The 24,417-nt window shown below is 52.3% G+C and overlaps 3 protein-coding genes across 17 annotated transcripts; 2 read left to right on the top strand and 1 right to left on the bottom strand.

The window, feature by feature from the left end:
- Positions 1–1,054: 1,054 nt before the first annotated feature.
- TCF19 (transcription factor 19) lies at positions 1,055–5,091 on the bottom strand. Its single transcript, XM_077904761.1, has 4 exons — positions 4,724–5,091; positions 3,703–4,317; positions 2,091–2,646; positions 1,055–1,807 (listed from the first exon to the last, which is right to left on the bottom strand). Exons 2-4 carry the CDS (start codon positions 3,938–3,940, stop codon positions 1,567–1,569), a joined length of 1,035 nt encoding a protein of 344 aa, XP_077760887.1. The 5' UTR covers positions 3,941–4,317; positions 4,724–5,091; the 3' UTR covers positions 1,055–1,566.
- Positions 5,092–5,110: 19 nt separating this feature from the next.
- CCHCR1 (coiled-coil alpha-helical rod protein 1) lies at positions 5,111–18,036 on the top strand. Of its 15 annotated transcripts, none has more exons than XM_077904753.1 (18): positions 5,111–5,236; positions 6,190–6,322; positions 6,401–6,614; positions 8,044–8,347; positions 10,657–10,820; positions 10,924–11,059; positions 11,222–11,332; positions 11,512–11,661; positions 12,241–12,351; positions 12,457–12,563; positions 14,569–14,681; positions 14,843–14,888; positions 15,030–15,166; positions 15,280–15,468; positions 15,585–15,686; positions 17,096–17,247; positions 17,354–17,522; positions 17,774–18,036. In XM_077904753.1, the coding sequence occupies exons 2-18, from the start codon at positions 6,307–6,309 to the stop codon at positions 17,884–17,886; spliced, it is 2,334 nt and encodes a 777-aa protein (XP_077760879.1). In that variant the 5' UTR covers positions 5,111–5,236; positions 6,190–6,306; the 3' UTR covers positions 17,887–18,036. The 15 variants fall into 15 exon arrangements, 13 of the variants coding, with proteins under 13 accessions (XP_077760879.1, XP_077760878.1, XP_077760882.1 ...); XM_077904752.1 differs by having other exon boundaries at positions 5,142–5,236; positions 6,256–6,322; XM_077904756.1 differs by having other exon boundaries at positions 5,177–5,236; positions 6,256–6,322; positions 6,485–6,614.
- A 1,418-nt stretch (positions 18,037–19,454) lies between these two features.
- Positions 19,455–21,935, top strand: PSORS1C2 (psoriasis susceptibility 1 candidate 2). Its single transcript, XM_077904762.1, has 2 exons — positions 19,455–20,358; positions 21,176–21,935. The coding sequence occupies exons 1-2, from the start codon at positions 20,304–20,306 to the stop codon at positions 21,529–21,531; spliced, it is 411 nt and encodes a 136-aa protein (XP_077760888.1). The 5' UTR covers positions 19,455–20,303; the 3' UTR covers positions 21,532–21,935.
- The last annotated feature ends 2,482 nt before the right edge of the window (positions 21,936–24,417 follow it).

Genomic DNA, 24,417 nt, shown 5'->3' on the forward strand with positions numbered 1-24,417 from the left:
ATGCTTTGTTAATACCAAAGTCCATTTGGTTTCCACTTGAGGTTTTGGCCTAGTCTGTCCATGAGCAACTCCCCAAACCCCCATGTTTTTGTCCTGGCTCTGCCATTACTTAATTGGGGCTCTTGCCTGGAGCTGTTCTTTTGATGTGGGAAAAAACCAACCAAACCTTGGGCTGATTTAAGTAGGGATAGAAGGAAATGGACAAAGATTGCTAATAGGTCAACATAAAGCTTTCCTAGTAAGAGCTACACCATTGACAATATGTTGGCTTGGCTAACTGTAGATGGGTTAGGCTCATTCATGCTGAATAAAGTGAGTATCTGCTCTACCTGGTGTACCAGGTTTTCTCTCTTCTATCATAGTACTGGTGAAATTTGTAAAGGTTCCACCATCCTCAAGAACTTGACCAAATTTCATCTACTTTAAGACAGTGGATCTGCTTTTCTTTTAAACATTTTATTTATTCATAGAGACGGGGGGGGGGGGGGGGGGGCAGAGACACAGGCAGAGGGAGAAGCAGGCTCCATGCAGGGAGCCTGATGTGGGAATGTGGGACTCGATCCCGGATCTCTAGGATCACGCCCTGGACTGGAGGCAGTCCTAAACCCGCTGAGCCACAAGGGCTTCCCTGTTTTTCCTTTAAAATAGGAACCTTAGGTACCTCTTCTCCATTCTCCCACCTCCAGCCCATTCTATTTCAAGTGAGCAGGTTCACATTTCTCTGTGCTTTGCTCATCTCTTCCCCTAAGAGTCAGTTAGTTGGGATCCCTGGGTGGCGCAGCGGTTTGGCGCCTGCCTTTGGCCCAGGGAGCGATCCTGGAGACCCAGGATCGAATCCCACATCAGGCTCCCGGTGCATGGAGCCTGCTTCTCCCTCTGCCTATGTCTCTGCCTCTCTCTCTCTCTCTTTCTCTGTGACTATTGTAAAAAAAAAAAAAAAGAGAGTCAGTTAGTTTTCCAGACCATACCATTCTTTCAAGAACTGGAAAGCCAGGAGTGTCAGACCTAGAAAAAGAATAAATGAAAAAAAAAAAAAAAGAATAAATGTCTAGGATTGAATGAAGTTGCTTATTTATTTGGAAATAGAAGCAAAGCTCTGAAAAGCCAGTTCAAGATCATGGTCTGTGTCAGTGGTTTACCCACAACGTAAAAGCTTTCTTGGGTTTTCCCAGTATGCCTTAGTGATGCCATCCAAGAACATTAAGCGCTTGTTTGTTCCAAGTCTGCCCAGGGATTGCCTCTGCAATTGACGGGTGCTCTGACCAGACACTCTAGTGCCTCTGACGACAAGGACCTACCTACAGCTTGTAATGGAATTTCCAGCTTGCAACTTCCGGAGGCAACAATATCTTTGGCAGGAAACCATCTTTTCTGTCACCTTGGCCATGAGGGCCTCTTCCAGCCTTGAATCAGTGTCCATAGCAATGGGCACGATCCCCTGTAGTCATTCCCTCCCAGGGAGGCAAGGGAAGATGGGAGCATTTCTTAGGATCCATCGGTGCTCCACTGTCTACCCCTGGCCTGGAGGTGCTGGCTCCCTGTCCTCTGGTACCCCGGTGATGGGCCTTAAGTCTGGATGCCTACATGACACCCTGGGCACCGGAAGTCAGCCTCCCTGGCAGCCTGGATGCTGTAGCCAACACAGGCCACATGGAACCAGACATCACAACCGTCGCACTGAACCCAGGCAACTGTTTCTTCTTGGGGTAGGTAGCAACAAGTGGCTGCACAGGGCTCCCCGCCCCCAGCTGCAGGGGGAGCCCTGGGAGTGCTCACTGGGTGCTTCCAAGGGCATCCACGTCGATTGCTGAAGAAAGTGACACAGAAAATCAGGGTCACTAGAAACCTGTAGTAGCCTAGAACTTTCCCCTGGGTAATCCTAGAGGGAACTTAGATAGACTCACTGGACCAGTGGTGAACCTCAACAGTAGAGCTAACCCAGGTCTTGCCAATTCAACATCTGTTCCACCTCTGTCCACCTCCTATTCCCATCCCCATTCCTATCCCCAGAGCAGAAGGCCACCTTCCAGCCTAGGGCACTAAAAAAGAATAAAAAAGGAATTAAAATTGAGAAAGTTCTCTCCACTTACCCAGCAAGTGTCTGTGGGGTTGTCTCTACACGGAGTTTCTTTCTGGGCTCCATAAAGACTGGGGGAGCCTCAGGAATCTCTCCCTCATCATCCAGCTCTGCCAACACTCGGTGAGCTGATTTCCTCCGATTTCTTGGGGGTGGGTCAGAAGGGGTACTCCCCACCTCCCTAGGAGGAGTGGGAACAGGCAGTTTCTGTGGCCCACCCCCACTCCGGGAAAAGGTGAGGGGAAGGGGTCTGAGCTTGCTGAGACTACCGATGGAATTGAGGATCAACGTGGCTTTCGGGGAAGGGGAAAGGGTGCTGAGGGGGCGCTTTGGGGCCCCTTGTGGGGGCAGCATAGGCTGGAAGCCAGTCCCAGTTCCCTCTTCACCACTAGACCTCGGGATGGTAATGGCCGCAAAATCTTGAGGTTTGACTCGGACTTGTTGAAACATGAAGTAGAACTCTGAAGGGCTGGTTCCTGGGGGCCCTTCAGGGCCAAAAGTCACAAGGTCTCCATCACTCAACTCCAGCCTGTGACCCCTTGGGAGTCGGACATTATTGACCAGAGTCCCTGTTGATGGCAGGGCACCAGACAGATACAGAGAATGACAAAAACAGAAATGACCAGAGTCAGGAGAGGAGAAATCTGGCCTCCTTCGCTTTTCTGGGGAACATGAAGGAGGAGAACATGACACTTGTCATCAACTTCTCAACACCTGAAGTCCCTCAGCAGGTGACACCAGATATTAAGCTCCTAGTGAGTTGAGAACAAGTTTATTTTTTATGCCGTCCCACAGGCATATGGAAGGAATGGACTCCTTCCCTCACTCTGCTGAGGTGCCATCCTCAGACATGTTTCTCACCCAGCTCTAACACAAAAACAGTTAATGGCATACCATGGACTGTCTGGGTTGAGATCTTGGCTCTATCTTACCAGCTATGTCACCTGAAAATTAAGCTATGCTTAATGTTTGTTGTCTGTAAAATGGGGACTGTATTAGTGTTCACCGACATTCGATGCGCTTAGAACAGTACCTGGTGCCCACAGTAAGCACTAAATGAATGTTGGCTCCCATAGTTAACCTAATCTCCACAACACTCCTGAAACCGACCTTACAAAGCCTTCCTTACATTATACCTATGAGGAACTCGAGACCCAGAGACGTGAAGGGACAGCAGCAAAGCCCAGGCCTTCTGAGGTTGACTACAAATGCCTGCCAGTCAAGGAGCAAGACCTATGCCCTGATCATTAAAACATAATGCAACATATAACCGCCTTCAGACAAAAACAAGGTGCCTCAACAAATTTGGAAACTGAGTCATCTGAGTTTGGCTCCCAAGGCCCCAGATCATCCCCACTATGATACTTCCCTGATGATGGCAGGCCCTGCATCTACCTCCCAGCCCCTGTTTAGATGCTTCCAGCTAGGCAGCGACCATTGGGGGCCAGTCCCACAGAGAGCTTCTGACACTGCACACCTTGAGTGGGAAGATGCAGGTCAAGACAACTGTCCATCCAATCTGATAGGGCGTTTGGGAGGCAGGCAGGGTCCCTGTGAAGCCCCTTGATCATTCTGGCCCAGAACTGCAATTGCCCAGGTGCAAGGCTGCCCTGCTTGCTGCTCACCTTGGCTGCTATGGTCCTCCAGGCTGACCCTCCAGTCATCACCCCGGCGCTCAGCGTGCAGCTCCGCATGGACTCCAGAGATGAGGCCAGGCTCCCTCTGGGGCTGCAGGGCCACATCACACAGGTCGGCCCTACAGCCCAAGCGATAAGTGCAGCCAGCCCCGTTAGGGGGGTGGAAGGTGTAGAGATCACCACCCCTGCCTCCTCCTATGCGCAGGAGCTGGAAGCAGGGCAGCATGGGTGGTGCCCTCTCTGCACCACCTGTTCCACTTCAGGAGTCTATCACCTGTCCCACACCAGAGCCATGCACGCTGCCCTAAGTTCACTTTCTGTCTGATGCAAATTTGAGCTGTGCTTTGTGCTTTTTTTCAACTTTGAGCACAGGCTTGAATTTGTACCAGGGATCAGTGGTAAAACTCAGAGGAGAACCCAGGCCTGAGTAGTGCAACTTCAGAGTGCAGGGCGCCTAGGCACGGGATACAAACAAAACTGTCAAGCAGCTTTGCAACCGAAGAATTCGGGGAAGGTCCCAGTGCAGCGCAGAGAGGAACACGTCCTGTGGCACCTTGGTGGAGCCGGATCCTCAGGCTGCCCCAGGTATTCAGGAGACTCAATCTGTGCAAGGCAACAACACATTAGGCGCCTCCCAGGGAAATGCGGTCTGTAGATGGGTGTGTGGGATTCCTGCTCTGTACCATACTACCTTGTCACCTCTGTAATTTGTAGAAAAGAAGCTTCCTATCAGACTTGCTTATCCAAATCGAGTAACCGTCCTGCTCGCCCGCGCCGCCTCGCCCTTCAGGCCAATCCCTCTCACAACCAGTTCCCTTTAACCCCAGCGGGAGGCGAATCCACTGTCCCCCAACAGACAGTGAAGACGGTCCCTCGGTTCTCCAGCAAAGCGAAGCTAAGCCCCGGCTTCCCGGCTTCTCCGGGCGCGGCGCAAAGGGGAAGGGGCTCCCGCGGTCAGGCAGGGCCGCCCCAGGCCTTCCCTCCCGTGCCCGGCCTGGTGCCCACCTACCGCGAGCAGCCTCCACGTGCCGTCCCCCGCAGGCAGTGCCCGAGCTCGCGCGCGGCCGCCGGGTGACAGCGGGGAGGCCGGGGGGGGGGGGGGGGGCGTGGCCTCCGCGCGCGGGCAGCGCCTGGCCCGCCTTCCGAGTTCCCGGGCCCGAGCTCGGAGCGACGAGCCCCCACCGGCCCTCCTGGTTGGCCGCTTCCGTTGCCCCCCGCCGCTCCATTGGCCGGCGCTCTGGAGAGCTCCGATTTCCCGCCTTCCGCCTCTCCTGATTAGTTCTCCTGTTTTCCCGGGTTCCCGGAGTTGGGAGGGGCCGCGGGCGCGCGGAGGCGTCCCCCACGGCCTGGGGCCTGGGGCCTGGCTTTAGACCCCACTGCGCCTGCGTGCCCTTCCCCTCCCCCCTCCCCCGGCGGCCCGCCGAGCCGCCCGCTCTGCGCAGGCGCGGTGGCCGCGCCCGGGGCGAGGGCCAGGGGTGGTGGCTGGAGGGCGGAGGGCGGAGGGCGGAGGGCCTCGCGCTCGGTAAGGGGCGTTCGGGAAGAGTCGGTTGGGGGGCGGGAAGGGGCCGACAGGGGGTTCGGGGTGGGCTCAGGGGTCCATAGGGGAAGAGGGGCACAGGGACCAGGGGAAGGAGCAGATGAAGTGGTCCCAACGGCCTTAGAGCCCCGGGTCCAGCAGGGGAAGGCTCGGGTATCGGGGGAGACGCGGGAGTGGAAAGAGCTGGGAGCCTGCAGGCGTGCGGTTGGGAGGGGATGCGGCCGTGAGGGACTAGAGTAACGCTTTCAGGAAGGAGCAGATGAGGCTGTAGGGAGGGTGATAGGAATCCCAGGCAGGGAGACTAGGTGCGTTCTGGTGGGAGGGTAGGGAGACCTTGAAAAGACCTCTCGTGTTCTGGACCCCGGAGAGAGGACGGTAGGCGGCAGGAATGGCAGCTGAGGGCATAGAAGAGGGAAACTGAGGACAGCGGCCGGAAGGCTCTGGATGAGATGTCAGGAAATTGTTTTTTCGGCCAAGGGGTCTAGGCTGCCTGTTCCCAGGGGACCTGGGGAGGTGTCCTGCCCTACATGTGGCCACATTCATCTGGGCCCAGGCCTTGGGCCAGTGCTTTAATAGGGAAGGACCCAGGAGTCATGGCTTGGTGGTGTCTGGATGGGCTTCCAGAAGGCCTTGCTGAGCCATGGAGAAAACTCTGGAGATTGGGCTCACAGCCCCTGCACTGCGTACCTCCTTTCTCACCTCCGACAAGGAAAGGCAGAGGCCGTAGAAACTTAAAGAAGAGGGTAAAGGCTTCCCAGAATTCTAAAAGTAGGAGTAAAGTCTAAGAGCTTCCTCTCAGCCTGCCTTAATTACCTCCATCTCATGGTTATTGCCATAGTTCTTCTATCAGGAACCAGGTTGGGTCAAGCAAGTGATCTTCGGGTATTTCCTACTTCTCTTGAGAAGTTACTAAAGGATTATGACTTTTGTTATTGTAGGGGCTTTCTCTTTGGAAGGTGGCCTGAAAATTGAACTGGGGTGTCCTTGTTTCTCCTATTGTCCAGGGAAACATAGATGGCTGGACACAGAATCTAGAGACTTCAGATAATGTGGAGATGTTTCAACCTTCAGGTCAGTGGGCCCAGGCAAGGGGACTGGTGATTGCCTTTCCTTAGAAAACTGACCATCTGTGTCCTTGTGATTCCTCAGGTTCCACTGGGTTGATTCCCCCATCCCACTTCCAAGCTCATCCCCTTCCAACTGTACCAAGAATGGCTCCCACCTGGGTTTCAGACATTCCCCTGGTCCAAACCTCAGCCCATCAAGATGTCTCAGAGAGGCGGCCAGACAACCAGAGACCTCAAGTGATCACGTGGGAACAGGATGTTTCTGGCAATGGGCAGGAGCCGGGGCGGAGAGGCAGGTAGGGATTCATTGTTGCTCTTTTCTTGGGCTTGCTTGCCAGTGACCCCTTTTCACTGAAATAGATTCCTTACCCTGTTTCAGCCCTTAGTTCCCTAATTTGTGCATTTTTGCATAAGCAACTCCTGGAGCTTAAGGATAAAGGATAAGGCATAAAGGATAAGGCAATGTGCTCGATGCTACAGATGGGGATAATGAAAATGAATGAGATCCTGATAGCAATGATTTAAAAGCCCTAAGGGAAGAGGTAGTAGGGTGAGAGAAAGAAGTACAAACCAGGAGTATAGGCTGTACTGTGGTAGCGTGGATTCTGATGGAGGACTTGCCTTTAGAGCTGACCGTGCTATTTGCCAATGTTTTTCTATAAAAATTGTGATTCTTACTCTTGATGTTTCGTCATGTGTCTCTTCTCAAATGTACTGGAATGTCATTCTGCCATTTTGCTCTAGAGTGGGGCTGCAGATGGGTCTGCCTTGGACCCCGTCCAAGAGAAAGGAGCATGATGATGAAAAGGGGAGAGCCCCAGAGTGGGTGTCAGGAGACAGAGACTCTGATGCTAGTTTGGCTACCAACTAGGGTCCTTTGGCCAGTTAATATCTCTAGGCTGTAGGGACGCCTGGGTGGCTCAGTGGTTAAGTGTCTGCCTTTGGCTCGGGGCATGATCCTGGAGTCCCAGGATCGAGTCCCACATCAGGCTCCCTGCATGGAGCCTGCTTCTTCTGCCTGTGTCTCTACATCTGTCTCTCCGTGTCTCTCATGAATAAATAAAATCTTAAAAAAAAAAAAATATCTCTAGGCTGTAGATCCCCACCATTTTAAAAGAAAAATCCTGTGGTTCTGGGCCTCAGTGGAGGAGGTGTGTCAAGATCCATGTTATCGTAAGCTCGTTTAAACTTTACAAGACACCAGTGGTCTATGTAACTTATTAATGTGCTGTCGACTCCTGGATACAGGATAGATACAGGATATCTAACACTCAATAAAGGCTTTTAATTAGTGCCTGGTCTCACTGTATTGATACTAGAAGCCATGATGACCTGTCTTTCTCTGAAACTTCCTCCAACTTTTCCTTACCCTTAAATCAGAATTCAGAAGTCTCTGGGTGTCTTCCAATCTCTATTTCAGAATGTGGGGCCTAATGATGTGCGTGTTTGATGCATCTGCCTGTATGTAGCTCAAAAGAGATCATGTTCCGTGAACTCAAGTAGCCTTTAGGTCCTGTGAGTGCCACTAGTGAGCCTAATATGCTTAGGACTGCCATGATAAATGACAGTGATGATGCAAATGCAGAGATTCCCCTGGCCCACCTTCATCCTCCCTCCCCCCATCTCCTCATACAGTAGCAGAAGGATCCTCCTCCTCTCTCTGTTTGTGACCTCCACCACCCTCCCAGCACCAGACAGGTCTCACCTGTGCTAACCTCTTTGAAGGTCTGTGGAGATAGAGGGGTCACAGGCCCTGAGCCAGCAGGCTGAGCTGATCTCTCGGCAGCTGCAAGAGCTGCGGCGGCTTGAGGAGGAGGTCCGAGTCCTGCGGGAGACCTCATTGCAGCAGAAGATGAAGCTGGAGGCCCAGGCCATGGAGCTGGAGGCTCTGGCACGGGCGGAGAAGGCTGGTCGGGCTGAGGCTGAGGGCCTGCGTGCTGCCTTGGCTGGGGCTGAGGTTGTCCGAAAGAACCTGGAAGAAGGGAGCCAGCGGGAACTGGAAGAGATTAAGAGGCTGCACCAGGAGCAGGTGAATATGGGGGTGAGAAGGGTTCAGTTCCTGCTGGAGGAACTGGCCAGAAGCTTCCTAGCAAAGAGCAAGTTTCACAGAAAAGTCCCCATGACCAGTGGAGTAATAAGATGTCTGGGGAAGGTGAAAGACGAATTTGGGTGTTTTGGTCTTTGTTCAGTAGGAAGTACTTTGTGTTCCTGCTTCACTCAGGATACCCACTTCATGTGGGAGCATTGTAGGGGTGGTGAGGAGGGTGGGAGAGGTCTCCTGAGGTGGACTGGGGAAAGGAGAGGACTCATTCAGCAAGCATTTCTCAGTGCTACCTTTTGCCATCTGAGATCTGTGTGGGGACTCTGGGGTGGGCAAATCAGCCTGAGTCCTTGTGGGTGGAGCTGACACCCAACTGGGGGACTTGCACATTCAACACCTTATGTAATCCTAATTAATTAATTGCAATTGGGAGAAATGCCAGGAAGGAGAAGGACAGGAAGCCCTAATGTGGACAAGGGCATTAGGGGAGACCATCCTAACCAGTTGACATGTTAAGAAGTGAAACCATAAAGATACTGGAAGAAAACATGGGTGAATTCCTTTTTTTTTTTTTTTTTTAAAGATTTTCTTTTTTTAAGTAATCTCTACACCCAAAATGACCCTGAGATCAGGAGTTGCATGCTCTATCTACTGACTGAGCCAGTCTGGTACCCCTGGTGAATTCCTTTATAACAGATTGGTGAAGGCTTTTCTACCTATGAGTTAAAATCCAGTCATTAAAGGAAAGATGGATACATTGGCTTTATAATTTTAAAATTAAGGATGTGTGGCGCAGCTGAAGGGACAGGTCACTTGACACACCCTCTCACTTGACTCTCTCCCTGTTCATCCCCCCCCAACTCCTGCCTCCTTACACAACGGATGGTACTTACCCACCAAAGATCTCTTGAAGAGTTACCCTATGTACCGGGAAAATAGTCCTGAACAAACACAATGACACAGTAAAAATGACAAAGTAAAATTAAAGAACAGATGATAAAAAATATTTACAGTTCATATCGTGAAAAAGGCTAATATCCCTAACATATACTCTGTGCCTAGAAATTGATAAGGGAAAGGTAGCAATCTAGCCAGAAAATGGACACAGCAGGTAGTTTAAAAAAAAAATGGCCTTTAGGTTTATGAAAGATGCATCTTGATAAGTTGTCATTTGAGCTGAATAGGAGTTGGCTGGTGAGCTGGCGACACTTGGCAGCCTGTGGGGCATAAGGAGGCCAGAGGGTCAAGGGGTATGAGTGTAGAAGAGGGGGGGTGCCCTGGATGGTGTACGCACGGGGAGTCCTTGGGGCCTGTTCAGAACTTTGTACTTTACCTTAAGAGCAGTGAGCTCTGTTTTTGTTATTTTAAGATTTTATTTATTCATGAGAGACACAGAGAGGCAGACACAGGCAGAGGGAGAAGCAGGCTCCATGCAAGGGAGCCTGATGTGGGACTCGATCCCGGGACTGAGCCAAAGGCAGCTGCTCAACCGCGGAGCCACCCAGGTGCCCTGATGAAAAATTTTTAAATAGACACTGTCTGTGTCTCTGCCTCTCTCTGTGTGTCTTGTGAATAAATAAATAATCTTAGGGGATCCCTGGGTGGCGCAGCGGTTTAGCGCCTGCCTTTGGCCCAGGGTGTGATCCTGGAGCCCCGGGATCAAGTCCCATGTCGGGCTCCCAGTGCATGGAGCCTGCTTCTCCCTCTGCCTGTGTCTCTGCCTCTCTCTCTCTCTCTATCTCTCTCTGTGTGTGACTATCATAAATAAATAAAAGTTTAAAAAATAAATAAATAAAGATTTAAATAAATAAATAAATAATCTTAAAAAAATTTTTTTCATCTATTTGATAGAGAATGAATGGGGGGAGGGGAATACAGAGTGGGACAAGGAGACTCCCCACTGAGCACGGGGCCTGTCTCTAGCCCCAATATCATGACCGGAGTCAAAGTCTGACGCTTAACCAACTGAGCCACGCATGCGGCCCCTGCCCCAGAAGGCTTCTGAAGACTGGTCAGGAGTTTGTTGGTATTGTGCAGGCCAGAGAGGAGGGTGGCTTGCTAAGGTTGGAGACAGAAGTGAAGATACATTTAGTGGAGAGAGACCTGGCAGGGACCGCTGACAGAATGGCAGGTGGACGGAGGACAGTGGGGCACCAGGGACTGTCTCCATTTTGCCACGTTGTTTTCTAAGGTTATGGAAGGTGGGATTGCAAGGACAGGGTCTGAGCGGGAGTGGATTCAGAAAGTCCAGATGTGGGAGTGAGCTGGCCCCTCTGTGCCCTCTCTTCTCTCCACAGCTCTTGTCCTTGACACAGGCACACCAGGAGGCTCTTTCCAGTTTGACCAGCAAAGCTGAGGGCTTGGAGAAATCTCTGAATAGTCTGGAAACTAGGAGGGCAGGGGAAGCCAAGGAGCTGGCTGTGGCCCAGAGAGAGGCCGAGTTGCTACAGAAGCAGCTGAGGTAAAGTGGGGGTGGGCAGCAAATGGGATCCGGCAGGTGGGTGGATGTGGCGGGTCTCCAGGGTGCCTCACTGATGGCTGCCCGGTTCCCATCCCAACCCCAGCAAGACCGAAGAAGACTTAGAGGCACAAGTGACCTTGGTTGAGAATTTAAGGAGATATGTGGGGGAGCAAGTCCCTCCTGAGGTCCACAGCCAGACCTGGGAATCGGAGCGACAGGAGCTTCTAGAAACAGTGCAAGTGAGAGAGTGCGCCTCTGTGTGGGCTGGAGGTGGGGTGAGAAGGCTCAGGGATCAGATCCTGGGAGATGGGTGGCCCCTGAAAGCAGTTGCTGACAAGGGGTGGCATCAGGCTTGAGGGCCTGCAGAGCAGCCGCTCCCTCCTTTGCGCTTCCTCCTGCAGCACTTGCGGGAGGACCGGGATGGCCTGCACACCACGGCGGAGCTGCTGCAGGTGCGGGTGCAGAGCCTCATGCACATTCTTGCCATGCAGGAGGAGGAGCTGACCAGGAAGGTAGGCCCCTTGCCTCCAGCAACTCCCCGAGGGTGGGAAGAGTTGCCGTGCTGCCAGAACCTTCTGGGACCTTCTCTTCAGTGAAGCCCTCTTCTTGCTGTGGCTCTTGTGGCTTGGGTGGGACAAAGAAAACAAAAAAACAAAGCCTGGGCGCACTTCTGGCCCTTCCTCCAACGCAGGTCCAGCCTGCAGACTCCCTGGAGCCCGAGTTCAGCAGGAAGTGCCAGGCCCTGCTGAAGCGCTGGCGGGAGAAGGTGTTTGCCCTCATGGTGCAGCTGAAGGCCCAAGAGCTGGAGCACAGAGGATGTGTGGCGCAGCTGAAGGGACAGGTCACTTGACACACCCTCTCACTTGACTCTCTCTCCCTGTTCGTCCCCCCACCAACTCCTGGCTCCTTACACAAGGGATGGTACTTACCCACCAAAGATCTCTTGAAGAGTTACCCTATGTACCGGGAACATAGTCCTGAACAAACACTAGTGCTGGCACGGAGCTTACGTTGGGCAGCAGGGACAGCAGGCCAGCAGACAGATGATGTCAAGTGATTATGGTGTGCGCTAAAGAAAAGTGTAAAAGCGTGACAGAAAGAGACCCCAGGGTGGGCGTGCTTTAGGCAGGATGGTCAGGAATGGCTTTTCTAAGGAGGTGACAAAGTCCAAACATGGGTGGCATGGGCTGAGGTGGTGCATCCTTGTTGGTATGTCACAGTGTGGTTCCTCAAGGTGTGGGCATGTGGAACATGCTTCTGGAAGGAAACCTGGACTCAGACTCCATCTCAGGAACCCAAGCTTGTCTCCCTGCATGATGTTCTTTCAGAGACTTTGACACCAGCCCCTCCATTCCCAGTGCCCCCCTCCAGCTTTCTGCCCTAGCTGTGCCCCGTCTTGCCTCCTCCCCACCCTGCCCAGGTGGCAGAGCTCCAGGAGGGAGCTGTGGCTCAGAGCCAGGAGCAGGCCATCCTGCAGCGCTCCCTACAGGACAAAGCCGCAGAGGTGGAGGTGGAGCGGATGAGCACCAAGGTAGTGGCTGAGCCAGGCCGAGGCTGGGTGGGGTCGGGCGTGCCTCACCACTGCCCCCCACGAGCCCTGGGGAGGGGATCCCTGTCTTCACTGCCTCCTTCCCAGGCCCTGCAGCTAGAGCTCAGCCGTGCTCAGGAGGCCCAGCGCCGGAGGCAGCAGCACACAGCCACAGCCGAGGAGCAGCTGAGGCTTGTGGCCAATTTTGTCAGCAGGTATATGGGATGGAGGGTAGGCGGAGTAGCATTTTTGCTTCCCTGGTTTCCTGGGTAGCCGGAAGTTTAGGAGCTTAGGCAAGAGGGGCTGGAAAGCTGGCAATTGGGGGATGCAGGGCTAGAGGTACCCAGCCCTTTACTGTAAAAGTCCCTGTGTTTGTTTTTCCCTGGGGCGACCTGCTCCACACTCAGGAGGGTCGCTTGTTACAACTCCCATGCATGTTTGGTTGGAGGTGAGACCGTGCTTCCTCCTATAGTGCCGCTCACTGGGAGGTTCTCCACCTTCAGAGCTGTTGGAAGATGCAGAGTGTGGATACACCAAGTTTAATGTATTTATTTTAAAGCTGTACACCTCCTGGCTTACTAGATAGTCTGTGACATGTATGCCAATTTCCTCCTTAATCATTTGCAAGCCAGTGCCTCTCATACCAACTTCCTAGGTGTGTCCTTCTCAACTCCTGTTTTACAACCTGTAGGAGGGCCTCTAAGCGGAACGCATGCTTCTTTGTGCTGGTGACAGCCCCTTGTCAGCTTTGGACTTGGGAATACTGAGGTGGGCCCCCATAGGCCTCCTGGCACGGTGCCCGCTTGTCATCCGCACTCTGAATGTTGACTGTTACCACGAGGCTGTTCTGGGTGGATAACAGAAGAATTACTGGTGTAGAAAATTGTGAGGCTGGCTAGGTCCTTGTCCACCATCACTTTCTGTTGGGTTTGTACCTTGAGGATTAATTTCACTTTAAAATAATCATGAAAAATTTCCACTTCTCATGGACTTAGACTTATAATGAACCACCCAGATTCACCTCATCGTGCATGCCTCCTGTTCCCAGGAGAATGGGAAGGTTGCACTGTGCACAGGGCTTTACTTTGGCACCAGGACATCACTGAAATGGTCCTTGCCAATGACTGATTGCCAGAAAGTTCGTGAGGCTTAAAACAACCCACACTCAGATTGTTAATCATGTTTGTTTGTCTATCTCTAGATGGTCTGGAAACTTCATCAGGAAATTGCTTTAATAAGAGCCACAGGAGGTGTTGGAGGTTTTTGAATAATGGGTTTCTGCTGTGCTGCAAGGGATACAACCTTTATCATCAGCCTTTATCATCTATGTGTTTTTCAGTCAATACAGACTTGGACTCTCCTGGAGAGTTCTGCCCTTGCCTTGGCCCTGCTCAGTTTTCATGAGCCTTTGCTGTACCGCTTGGGGCACGGCCAGCCCATAATGCTCATGGGTCTGGCCTTCACTAGTGTCAAGGAATTGTGAGGGTAGCTTTGATCTGTAATGCATATTAGTGACCAAAACATAGGTTATGAGAAATAAACTCTGCAGGTTGCTTGGAAAGATAAAAGATACATAGGCGATGCCTTCTTGGAAACTGTGTGCCTTGTTCTTTAGGGAAAATGTACCTAAGTTCATATACCCACACATGGCGTACAGTGCCAGGAGGTTTCCAAAACCAGGAGACATGTCCAGGGACTGCAGGCAAAAAAAGTCCAAATGAGCTAGAGATGATCCATCCTTATGGTGTCAGCCCCCATAGAGTTGTTTGTACTGATGTGTACTGAACTCTGTGTGTTATGGGCTCTGGGTCAGGATGAGGTGTGTGACCCTATGAAGCTCGTTCTTGTTTTTACCACAGGGCTCTTATTAAAGATACTGATTGATAGGACCCAGAGGAGAAGCTTGCTGTAGGTTTTGGGACCAAGCAAAGCCATGTGGTCCTTAGGAGCAATGGGATCATTTTTATCTAACAGACACTAAAGGGTGTGAGCGCTCAGGCTTTCCTCATTGGCCGAGGCCGAGGGGCTCAGATGCGACTGGTGGGACAGAGTTGGTGCCCCAGCCCTCGGCCTCAGCTTCTCTTTTCCCTGCTATGGTTTTCCCTGCCTGTTCCCTGCATATTCAGCAGTATAGGATAGAAGGAGTTGTTCCTACGAGTCACATCAGGTCCTTCAGGGGATGAGTGGGGTGGAAGGGTCAGTGATGTGTGCCTTCTCCAGCTTTCAGACCTGGCTCCAGAGCACCATGGCTGAAGTGGAAGGGGCTGCAGCCCGGCTGCCCTGCCTCAGCAGCCGAGTCAGCTATGCCGTCCGCAGGGTCCACACGATTCGGGGTGGGTAGGGCAACTGCCAGACACGCTGTACTCCTGCCCCTGCCTTCCCCAGCTCTTGCCTCCCACATTTGACCTCATGCCTTCTTGTCACCAGACCATGCATCCCTTCCCCTTTCCCTCCTCAAGCTCCTCTCCGTTGCTCTCTGCCTTTTCTCCCCCAGGCCTGATGGCTCGAAAACTGGCCCTTGCTCAGCTGCGCCAGGAGAGGTGAAGCCTGGGGCACTGCGGTGGATGGGAGGGGGTTAAGGTGGTGTCTGCTGGGACCCCAGACAGTGAGGACTGAAGGGGATGGGGGCTTAGGGATCAGGCTAGGTGACTGCCCCTGACTCTTTCCCTTCCCTGCTGCAGCTGCCCCCCAGCCCCGCCAGCCACACACATGAGCCTTGAGTTGGAGCAGCTGCGGGAAGAACGGAACCGCCTGGATGCAGAGCTGCAGCTGAGTGCCCACATCATCCAGCAGGAGGTGGGCCGGGCCCGGGAGCAAGGTACGCTTGGTCCTGGCGTTACAGAGCTGGAGCAGGGGCCAGAGTTGGGTGTGTTGGGGAGGGAGGAGTGGAGTCTGGCCACGGAGAGACCTTTGAGTGCCATCTCTTCCCAGGGGAGGCGGAGCGGCAGCAGCTGAGTGAGGTCGCCCAGCAGCTAGAGCAGGAGCTGCAACGCACCCAGGAGTCCCTGGCTAGTGTGGGGCTGCAGCTGGAGGCTGCTCGCCAGGGCCAGCAGGAGAGCACAGAGGAGGCTGCCAATCTCCGGCAGGAACTGACCCAGCAGCAGGAGCTCTATGGGCAAGGTGTGCAGGATGCGGAGTCTGTTTACCACGGAGGGCTGTGAGGAACGGAGAAGCAAAGCTTCCTCTGACACATCCCATCTGCACCCCCGCCCCCCCCCCCCCCCCCCCCGCCCCAGCTCTGCAAGAGAAGGTGGCTGAAGTGGAAACCAGGCTGCGGGAACAGCTCTTAGAAACAGAGAGGAGACTGAATGAGGCTCGGAGGGAGCATGGCAAGGCAGGTGAGATTTGTTTGGGTGGCTGTGGTCGTCCGGGGAGAAGGCAGTGTTGGACATAAGGGTTTTTTGTTTTGTTTTTTTAAGATTTATTTATTTGTTCATGAGAGACAGGCAGAGAGAGAAGCAGGCTCCCCACTGGGAGCCTGATGTGGGACTCAATTCCGGATCCTGGGATCACGCCCTGAGCCAAAGGCAGGTGCCCAACTGCTGAGTCACCCAGGTGTCCAAGGATCTTAAAGCTGTTTTTGAAGTATGCCAATAATGAAGTTACCAAGAAATGGCACAAATACATTCTGAGGCGGTGAACACACTCCTTCAGCCAGCACACATAGGAGCACCAGCAGGTGGCCAGCCCTAGTGCCCCCTGAGCCCTGCCCAGCCACCCCCCTCCACAAGGCCACGGCCATCCCAACCTCACACCAACCATTACCCCCAACTTTTTTCTTTTTCTTTTCCTTTTCCTTTTCCTTTTTCTTTTTCTTTTTTCTTTTTTCTTTTTTCTTTTTCTTTCTTTTTTTTTTTTTGCCTTAAAGCAATAGAAAATTGTTCTCTTACAGTACTGGAAGCTAGAAGTCTGAAGTCAAGATGCTGGCCAGGGTTGGTGCCTACTAGAGGTTCTGAGAGTCTATTTTATGATTCTCTCCTGCATTCTCATGGTTGCTGGCAATCAGTGGCATCCCTGGTTTGTTGGCACATCATTCTTTTGTGTGTCCATCTTTACATGATGTTCTGTGCTGCACGTGTCCGTCTCCCAACTTTTTTTAAAAAGATTTTGTTTTTGAGTAATCTTTACAACCAGCATGGGGTTCAAACTTACCTAAGATCAAGAATCATGTACTCTACCGACTGACCCAGCCAGAGGCTTCCCCCCAATGTCATAATAGGGAAAAGTTCAAATACCTAGCCAAATTACAAGACTCATGCAGTGCCCACTTGTGTACTTCCTCTAACTAGATGCAACAGCTATTCATCTATTTTTTGTTAAAGATTTTTTTTAAAGATTTTATTTATTTATGAGGGACATAGAGAAGCAGAGACACAGGCAGAGGGAGAAGCAGGCTTCCTGCAGGGAGCCGGATATGGGACTTGATCCTGGGACCCCAGGATCATGCCCTGAGCCAAAGGCAGGCACTCAACAGCTGAGCCACCCAGGCGTCCCTAACCTCAGTGTCATTGGCACACATTAAGAAGACATTGATTGCACCAAATTGAATATTCAGTACACATTCAGATTCTCCCTAAATGAGTCCAGGAAGGTTCAGGGATGGGGTTGTGGAGCATCAGCCACTGTGCCCAGCATGCAGAAGACATAGCCCCCCAGTGTTCTGCCCACAATTCCAGCTGTTCTCATGGTGCCTCACTACCTCTGGGTTGCCCCACACCTGTGCCCTCTGTACCCTGGCTTCCACTAGTGGTCTCCCTGCGCCAGATGCAGCGCAAAGCCACCTGGGAGAAGGAGCGGAACCAGGAGCTCAGGCGCCTGCAAGATGAGGCCCGGAAGGAGGAGGGGCTGCGGCTGACCCAGCGCCTGCAGGAGCTAGAGAGGGACAAGAACGTTATGCTGGTAGGGGGTCAGAGACTGGGCCCTGGAGCTGCCCGGGGAGTAGAGGCCTCATTGGGGAGGGGTGGCTCTGCCCGGGCTAGGTGGCATTTGACCCTCTCCTTCCCAGGCCACCTTGCAGCAGGAGGGTCTCCTCTCCCGTTACAAGCAGCAGCGACTATTGGCAGTTCTTCCTTCCCTCCTGGATAAGGGAAAGTCTGTGGAGTCCAGCCCCAGGGACCCAGGGTCTTCAGCAGCTGTGCCTCTGGCAGCACCCACCACCAGGGAGTCCATAAAAGGTAATGGTCTAGATAGGAAGGGATGGATGGATGTACAGGACTTAAGGAATCTCTCCTCCAGGTGCTCTTAATGGTGTGAGCATTTTTCTCCATGACCTTTGGAGGCCCACAGCCCCTCATCCATGCCCACCTTGGGCCAGAGAACACCCTCCCTCATAACCCTCCCATCTGATGGCAGTCCTGTTCTCTGCAACCGGAGCTGCAACAGCCTTGTCTGTCTGGCTGCTATCCCTGGGGGTCTTCTTTCCTAGGATCCCTCTCTGTCCTGCTCAGTGATCTGCAGGGCCTGAGTGAGGCCATTTCCAAAGAGGAAGCTATTTCTCAAGGAGGCAACCCGAACTGTCCTGCTCCAGTGTGTGGCTGAACAGCTGGGGACTCTGCCTCTGGGGGCTCAGGGTGAACAGCTGGGGACTCTGCCTCTGGGGGCTCAGGGTGGGGGGCCGGCCAGCTGCCCTCGTGGATACCAGCCACCAGGATGTCTGAATGCTGTGGCTCAATAAAGGTGATTACAGTGTGCCATGTTTTCTCTGGGACTGAGAGGGAATTCCCCTGCAGCCATCTCCATCCACCCGGAAAATGCGAGAGGTGGTCCCCAGCTGTTTTCTCTAGGTAGTGCCTTTCTCAAAACCCCTTCCCCAGGCTGCTTGAGAAGTTTCTGGCAAGCCCCAGGTTTTCTTTTTCTCAACTTTTGTTTTAAAACTCTACTTCTGGAAGAAGACCACTGCCCAGAGTGAGGAATATAAAACATCGCTCATTTGCTCAGAGTCAGGCAGTGTCCTCCCTCAGGGGCCATAGTGGTGGGCTTGCTGAGTGGGTCCCTGCTGCCGAGGCACTGCTGTCCCGGTGGTAGAGACAGATGATGGACAGGTACCTAAGTGAACGGACGGGCGTCCTTGGGAAGAGAAAAGACATACAAGGTGATAGAACCTGACCAGGGAGGGGCCACCCGATGCTGCCTCCCTGAGGAGGGGCTGTGTGGAGGACCTGCCTGAGGTGGGGAAGCAAGCAGCGGCGTTGGCTGGAGTCCTGCAGATGGCAGGCTAGCATGGAGGGGGACCTGGTGGGGTGCGGGTTTTATTCCAGGTCAGTAAAAAGCCCTTGGAGTACTTGTAGCAGGGATGCAACCACATGATTAGGCTGACTTCTTTTTTTTAAAGATTTTGTTTATTTATGAGAGAGAGAGAGGCCCAGACACAGGCAGGGGGAGAAGCAGGCTCCATGCAAGGAACCAGATGTGGGACTTGACCCCAGAATCATGCCCTGGGCCAAAGGCAGGCTCTAAACCACTGAGCCACCCAGGGATCCCTAGGCTGACATTCTTTTTTTTTTTTTTTAAGATTTTATTTATTTATTCATGAGAGAGACACACACACAGAGGCAGAGACACAGGCAGAGGGAGAAGCAGGCTCCATGCATGGAGCCTCCATGCATGGAGCCTGATGTGGGACTTGATCCCGGGACTCCAGGATCACACACTGGGCCAAAGGCAAGCACTAAACTGCTGAGCCACCCAGGGATCCCCTAGGCTGACATTCTTAAGAGCTAGGTAGGCTGGCTGTGGAAGTTGGGGTTTGGGTTGGGGAGGGAAGAAGAGGGGGTGGGGAGACCAGTTAGCAGGGTAACTGAGGAGGCCTGGAGAGATGGGCTCCTGAGCTGGGCTTGGGGCAGGGTTGGGGGAAGGAGCAAAATGAAGGCTTCAAAGTGAGCCACAGAGGGACAGTGGTGTCCCTCACCAGGAGGGAGCAGACCAGGTGGGGAACAGCCTGGGGAGGGTGGGAGATGTGTTAGGGAGGCATTACTTCCTAGAGGCTTACTGGACCTCCAGACCAGGGGCAGCCTTTCTGAGGGCTCCAAGAGACGGAGACAAAACTGGACTGAGGTCTACAAGATGGGGTGGGGGGTTTTGGGGGCAGAGGGGGAAGGGCAGGGAGGACCAGGCAGTGGCCAGAGGGGCAGTGAGCAGGATTCCAGAGGGAGGAGGAAGGGGCGGAGATCCACAGGAAGCAGAGGCAGTTTCCTCCTGAGCCTCTGGGCTGGGACGGATGGAGCTAGCTCCGGGGTGGGGGAAGAAATCAGGGTGTCCTCATACTTCCTGGCCTGCCATCTCCCACATGGCTCCTGGGTGTAATTCTTCTGATGTCATAGCTTGGGAGGCCCCTTGAGTGCCTGATGAAGGCATGTGCTACTGCACGTCCCAGTCCTGAGGGGAGGGGGGATTGGGAGTTCCAAGGACAAAACAGTCCCAAGGGGGAAGCTCGGGGTGCTGGCTGGGGCCATCCTAGCTGCGTTCCGTATGTTTAGAAGGAGCATCTCTCCCTGCTCCTGCCACGGCGTCCTGCCTGCTGGCCCCTGTAATTACACTGCTTCCCCACGCATGGTTGGCTTCCATTCCTTGGCTTCCAGTAGTGCCAAGGAATGAAAGGTGGAAGTCCCCGTGACTAGAGATGACAGGTAGGTATTGATGGCTGCAGAGTGTGTGGAGGAGGACATGAACACAAGGGTGGGGTGACCGAGGTCTAGGTCATCAATAGAGCTGGGGTGGCTGAATCCCAAAATGAAGGGGGGGTGGCACTAAAGTGAGGGACGCCACCGTCAGAGGTTACACATTAGCCCTGGCTTTCCAAACGGGTTCAACCAGTTAGGTTCTGATGGGATTCCTGTGTCACTGGGCTGGCCCCTCCCCAGAGATTGGACACCTCCTCTCAATCCCTATAAAGCCTCTTGGGGTTCCTAGGCACCTACACTCAGCCCACCCCCAATTTTGGGGGCCAGGAGACAGCCATGATGCTCAACTGGAAGCTACTGGGGATCCTGGTCCTTTACCTGTGTGCTGGAGGTAATCTGGGAACAGAGCAAGGAGTGCAATTTGGGGTGATGGAGGATGGTCAGGTGGGGCAAGGGTGAATTAGATGCCTAGGGATGGAGGAGACTTCAGAAGATTCTGGGTTTTCACATGAAGGAGGGAGTTAAGAAGTTGAAGGTGATGCAGGAAAATGCATTTTAGCTCAGAATGTTTTTGCTGGTTGAAGTGTAGGTCCATGTGGCAATTTAGATCAGAATCCAGGTGTGTGGGTGAGTATGCATCACGACTGAGGCCTGTGGAGGGTGGATGTGTTTGCAAAGGGTGGGGTCTGGTTGCCACATGGGCCCAAGGTGTAGATGGCTTTGGAGGTGTAGACCAGCACAGAGGCCATGCCAGTGAAGGTCCCAACCCTGGCTGAATGGAGCTTATGTCAACTTATGTTGGTTTTTTTTTTTTTTTTTAATTTATTCATGAGAGACAGAGAGGCAGAGACACAGGCAGAGGGAGAAGCAGGCTCCATGCAGGGAGCCCAACTTGAGACTTGATCCCAGGACTCCAGGATCACACCCTGGGCTGAAGGCGGCACTAAACTGCTGAGCCACCCAGGCTGCCCGCTCTGTTGGTTTAAAGTAGGTCAAGTTAATGATTCCGGACAAGGTTTTTATGTCATTTTAAGATCACTTCGGTCTGTTGTTAATGTGTGGAGAGCTCTTTGAGACTGACTTTTGAGGTAGGTTTGTGATGTCTGCTCAGGCTGTGGTCTATCCCAGAGAGCCTATTCCCCCTGACCAGCTGGGGCAGGGAGATCTGGCCCTCACCACCTTCTACCTTTCCCCTTCCTCTTCCACAGGCATCTCAGGCAGCAGAGAGCACCCCCGTCCCCCACTCACAGAGACTGGAGAGGAGGAGGGCTCCCCAACATTGCCGCAGGGCCCCCCAGTCCCTGGTGATCCCTGGCCAGGGGCACCCCCTCTCTTTGAGGACCCTCCACCTCCAGGCCCCAGTCGTCCCTGGAGAGACCTGCCTGAATCCGGAGCCTGGCCTCCTGAACCCCCGAGAACCGACCCCCCTCAGCCTCCCCGGCCTGATGACCCCTGGCCAGCAGGACCCCAGCCTCCAGAAAACCCCTGGCCACCTGCCCCTGAAGTGGACCATGGACCTCAAGAGGACCCAGATCTTGACCCACCCCGGGAAGAGTACAGATAAAGGGACTCCCCCAGAGGCTTCTTAGGGCTCCAGGCTGAGTATCCCAAGTATACCTTTCTGATTCCTCTCCAGTTCTCCCATCAGCCTCAATCCCCTTCCTCTTCAATTTTTTTCTGAACTCTGAAAGCGTCATTCTCTTATCTGTCCTCTCTTGAGATCCAGCCCCCTTTCCCCCTCCTTTTTTCTTTGACAGCTGAAGCATACACCCCTACCTCATGCCCAGTCCACCCACCTACCTGCTTCCAACCTGGTCCCTCCTCCCCACCCCTGGGGCTCCTGGGGCCAGGTTGGTGGCCCTGTGTTCTCTGCTGCCCCCTGGTGGCCGACAGCTGGGAACTATCGGAAGACGGAGACCATTCTTCCATGAAATGGAAAAATAAAAACCATGTTTTCTTCATTTTGAATCTTGGCTGCTGCTTTGCTGATGATTAGGTCTTTGAATAATGAGATGCCCTCCCCAGAGCACAAAGCTACGGAGATCTGGAAGTACTCTTAAGTTCCCGTCTTGCCCATATGCGTAAGGACGTGGAGCTCAGCAGGAGGAAGTTGGAAATGTAACCATCAGAGTTACAAGGACATTCAGACCCACATTTCTCCCATTCTGGAACCCCTATTTTGGAGAATGAGAAACCATATTAAGTCTCTTTTATTTTTTTTTAAGATTTTATTTATTTATTCATAGAGACACAACAACACACAGAGAGAGAGAGAGAGAGAGAGGCAGAGACACAGGCAGAGGGAGAAGCAGGCTCCATGCAGGGAGCCCGACGTGGGACTCGATCCTGGGTCTCCAGGATCACGCCCTGGGCTGCAGGCGGCGCTAAACCTCTGTGCCACCGGGGCCGCCCTTAAGTCTCTTTTAAATAGCTTTTGATTTGCACTGAACATGAAAGCTTTTTCGCGGGGATCCCTGGGTGGCTCAGCGGTTTAGCGCCTGCCTTTGGCCCAGGGTGTGGTTCTGGAGTCGCACATCGGGCTCCCTACATGGAGCCTGCTTCTGTCTCTGCCTCTCTCTCTCTCTCTCTCTCTCTCTCTCTCTCTCTGTGTCTCTCTCGTGAATAAGTGAATAAATAAGATCTTTTAGAAAAAAAAAGAAAACTTTTTCCCAAGGGCATGTGGGCAAGACTAAGTTCTAAGGGGATCAATTTCCAGAAGTATATGCATCCCCTTCCTAAAATGAATCTGCCGAGGACCGTACTGTTTTCTACCTGCCTCCATTAACAAACCACTCTACTCCCTCTTGACAGAGAGAGGCTGGGCTCTCTTTTTCACCCTAAACAGGACCCGAGTGCCCTTCCTGGAGTTGCCAAACAAGAGTCAGGGGGAAACAGAAGTCAGCCCTTTCCCCCATCTCATTAAGAGATGCATTTTTTTTTTTTTTTTTTTTTTTTAAGACTTTATTTCATGAGAGACACAGGCAGAGGGAGAAGCAGACTCCTTGCCGGGAGCCTGATGCTACTCCATTCCAGGACGCCAGGATCACGCCCTGGGCCAAAGGCAGGCCCTCCAAGGGAGGCATCTTAAATAAAAACTTGCTTTTCAGGACACCTGCGTGGCTCAGGGTGTGATCCGAAATTCCTGGATCGAGTCCCGCATCCAGTACCGTGCATGGAGCCTGTGTCTCTGCTTCTCTTTCTGTGTCTCTCATGAATAAATAAAAATCTTTTTTTAAAATAAATAAAAATCTTAAAAAAAACCAAACTTGCTTTTCTGTTTAATCACTGTCAATATTTGTAGTTTTGACAACTTGTGTCCTGTAGTAATTGTAGTTATAAACCCGCTGCCGAATAACTGTTTTCAACACTTCGGGTCTTCTAGTCACAGGAAATACATTTCAATCTATATACATGTTTTTGTTACGGAGATATACAAAAGGACTTCCCCAAAATACAATAAAATACAAAAAGAAAGTGACACAATGGAAATATATTTCATTAGGATAGAACTGTAGGGAGAGTGGAATGGAAAAAACTAAAAAGAAATATAAGCTAAATTTGTGGACTGGTTATAGGGCTTGCTCACTTATTAAAAGGGTGTTGTGGGTACAAAAATATTATGCTATGTCCCATCTGCTATATTTGAGTGATGTGGCTTTTAACAGGTAAGTATGTACAATTTCCTGGAAAGTATACCCTTTGCAATATTTTAACTTATAATTAAAAATGTTAGCCGTTGACTTAAAAATACATAATTCAGGGCAGCCTGGGTGGGTGGCTCAGTGGTTTAGTGCTGTTTTCAGCCCAGAGTGTGATCCTGGAGTCACAGGATCGAGTCCCACGTCAGGCTCCCTCCATGGAGCCTGCTTCTCCCTCTGCCTGTCTCTGCCTCTTTGTGTCTCTCATGGATAAATAAATAAAATCTTTAAAAAAATAAATACATAATTTAAAACCATTCTTTAAAGGAGTATTTGAGCAGGAAAGTTCAAAAGGCAAGAGCTAAAAGATTACCCTGACCTAATGTGGAGCAAGTGGCTTACCAGGGTGGGGCTGAGAAGGGTTAAAAGCAATTGAATGTGCACGACCTTAACATTCACCACTTAGGACCCATTTGTTTATGTGGCGACTCCCATCAAAACCTGTAGGTGACCAGTTTGAAAACAATACAAAACGAAACCAAACCTAGTTTTAGAATTTAGAAATAATCCTGGAAAGTAACAGGGTTGTAGGGGTGGGCCTAGTAGAATTCAATAGGCCTCAAAGGGGCCTGGTTCACGAAATTTATTCATTCAGCCATGATCTTTTTTTTTTTTTTTTAAGATCTTATTCATTTATTCATGAGGGGCACAGAGAGGCAGAGAAGAGACACAGGCTGCGGGAGAAGCAGGCTCCCTGTGGGATTCCAGGATCAGGCCCTGAGCCGAAGGCCGACTCTTCCGCTGAGCCAGCC

The sequence above is a fragment of the Canis aureus genome, chromosome 7 (assembly GCF_053574225.1).
Source record: "Canis aureus isolate CA01 chromosome 7, VMU_Caureus_v.1.0, whole genome shotgun sequence".
NCBI classification, from domain to species: domain Eukaryota; kingdom Metazoa; phylum Chordata; class Mammalia; order Carnivora; family Canidae; genus Canis; species Canis aureus.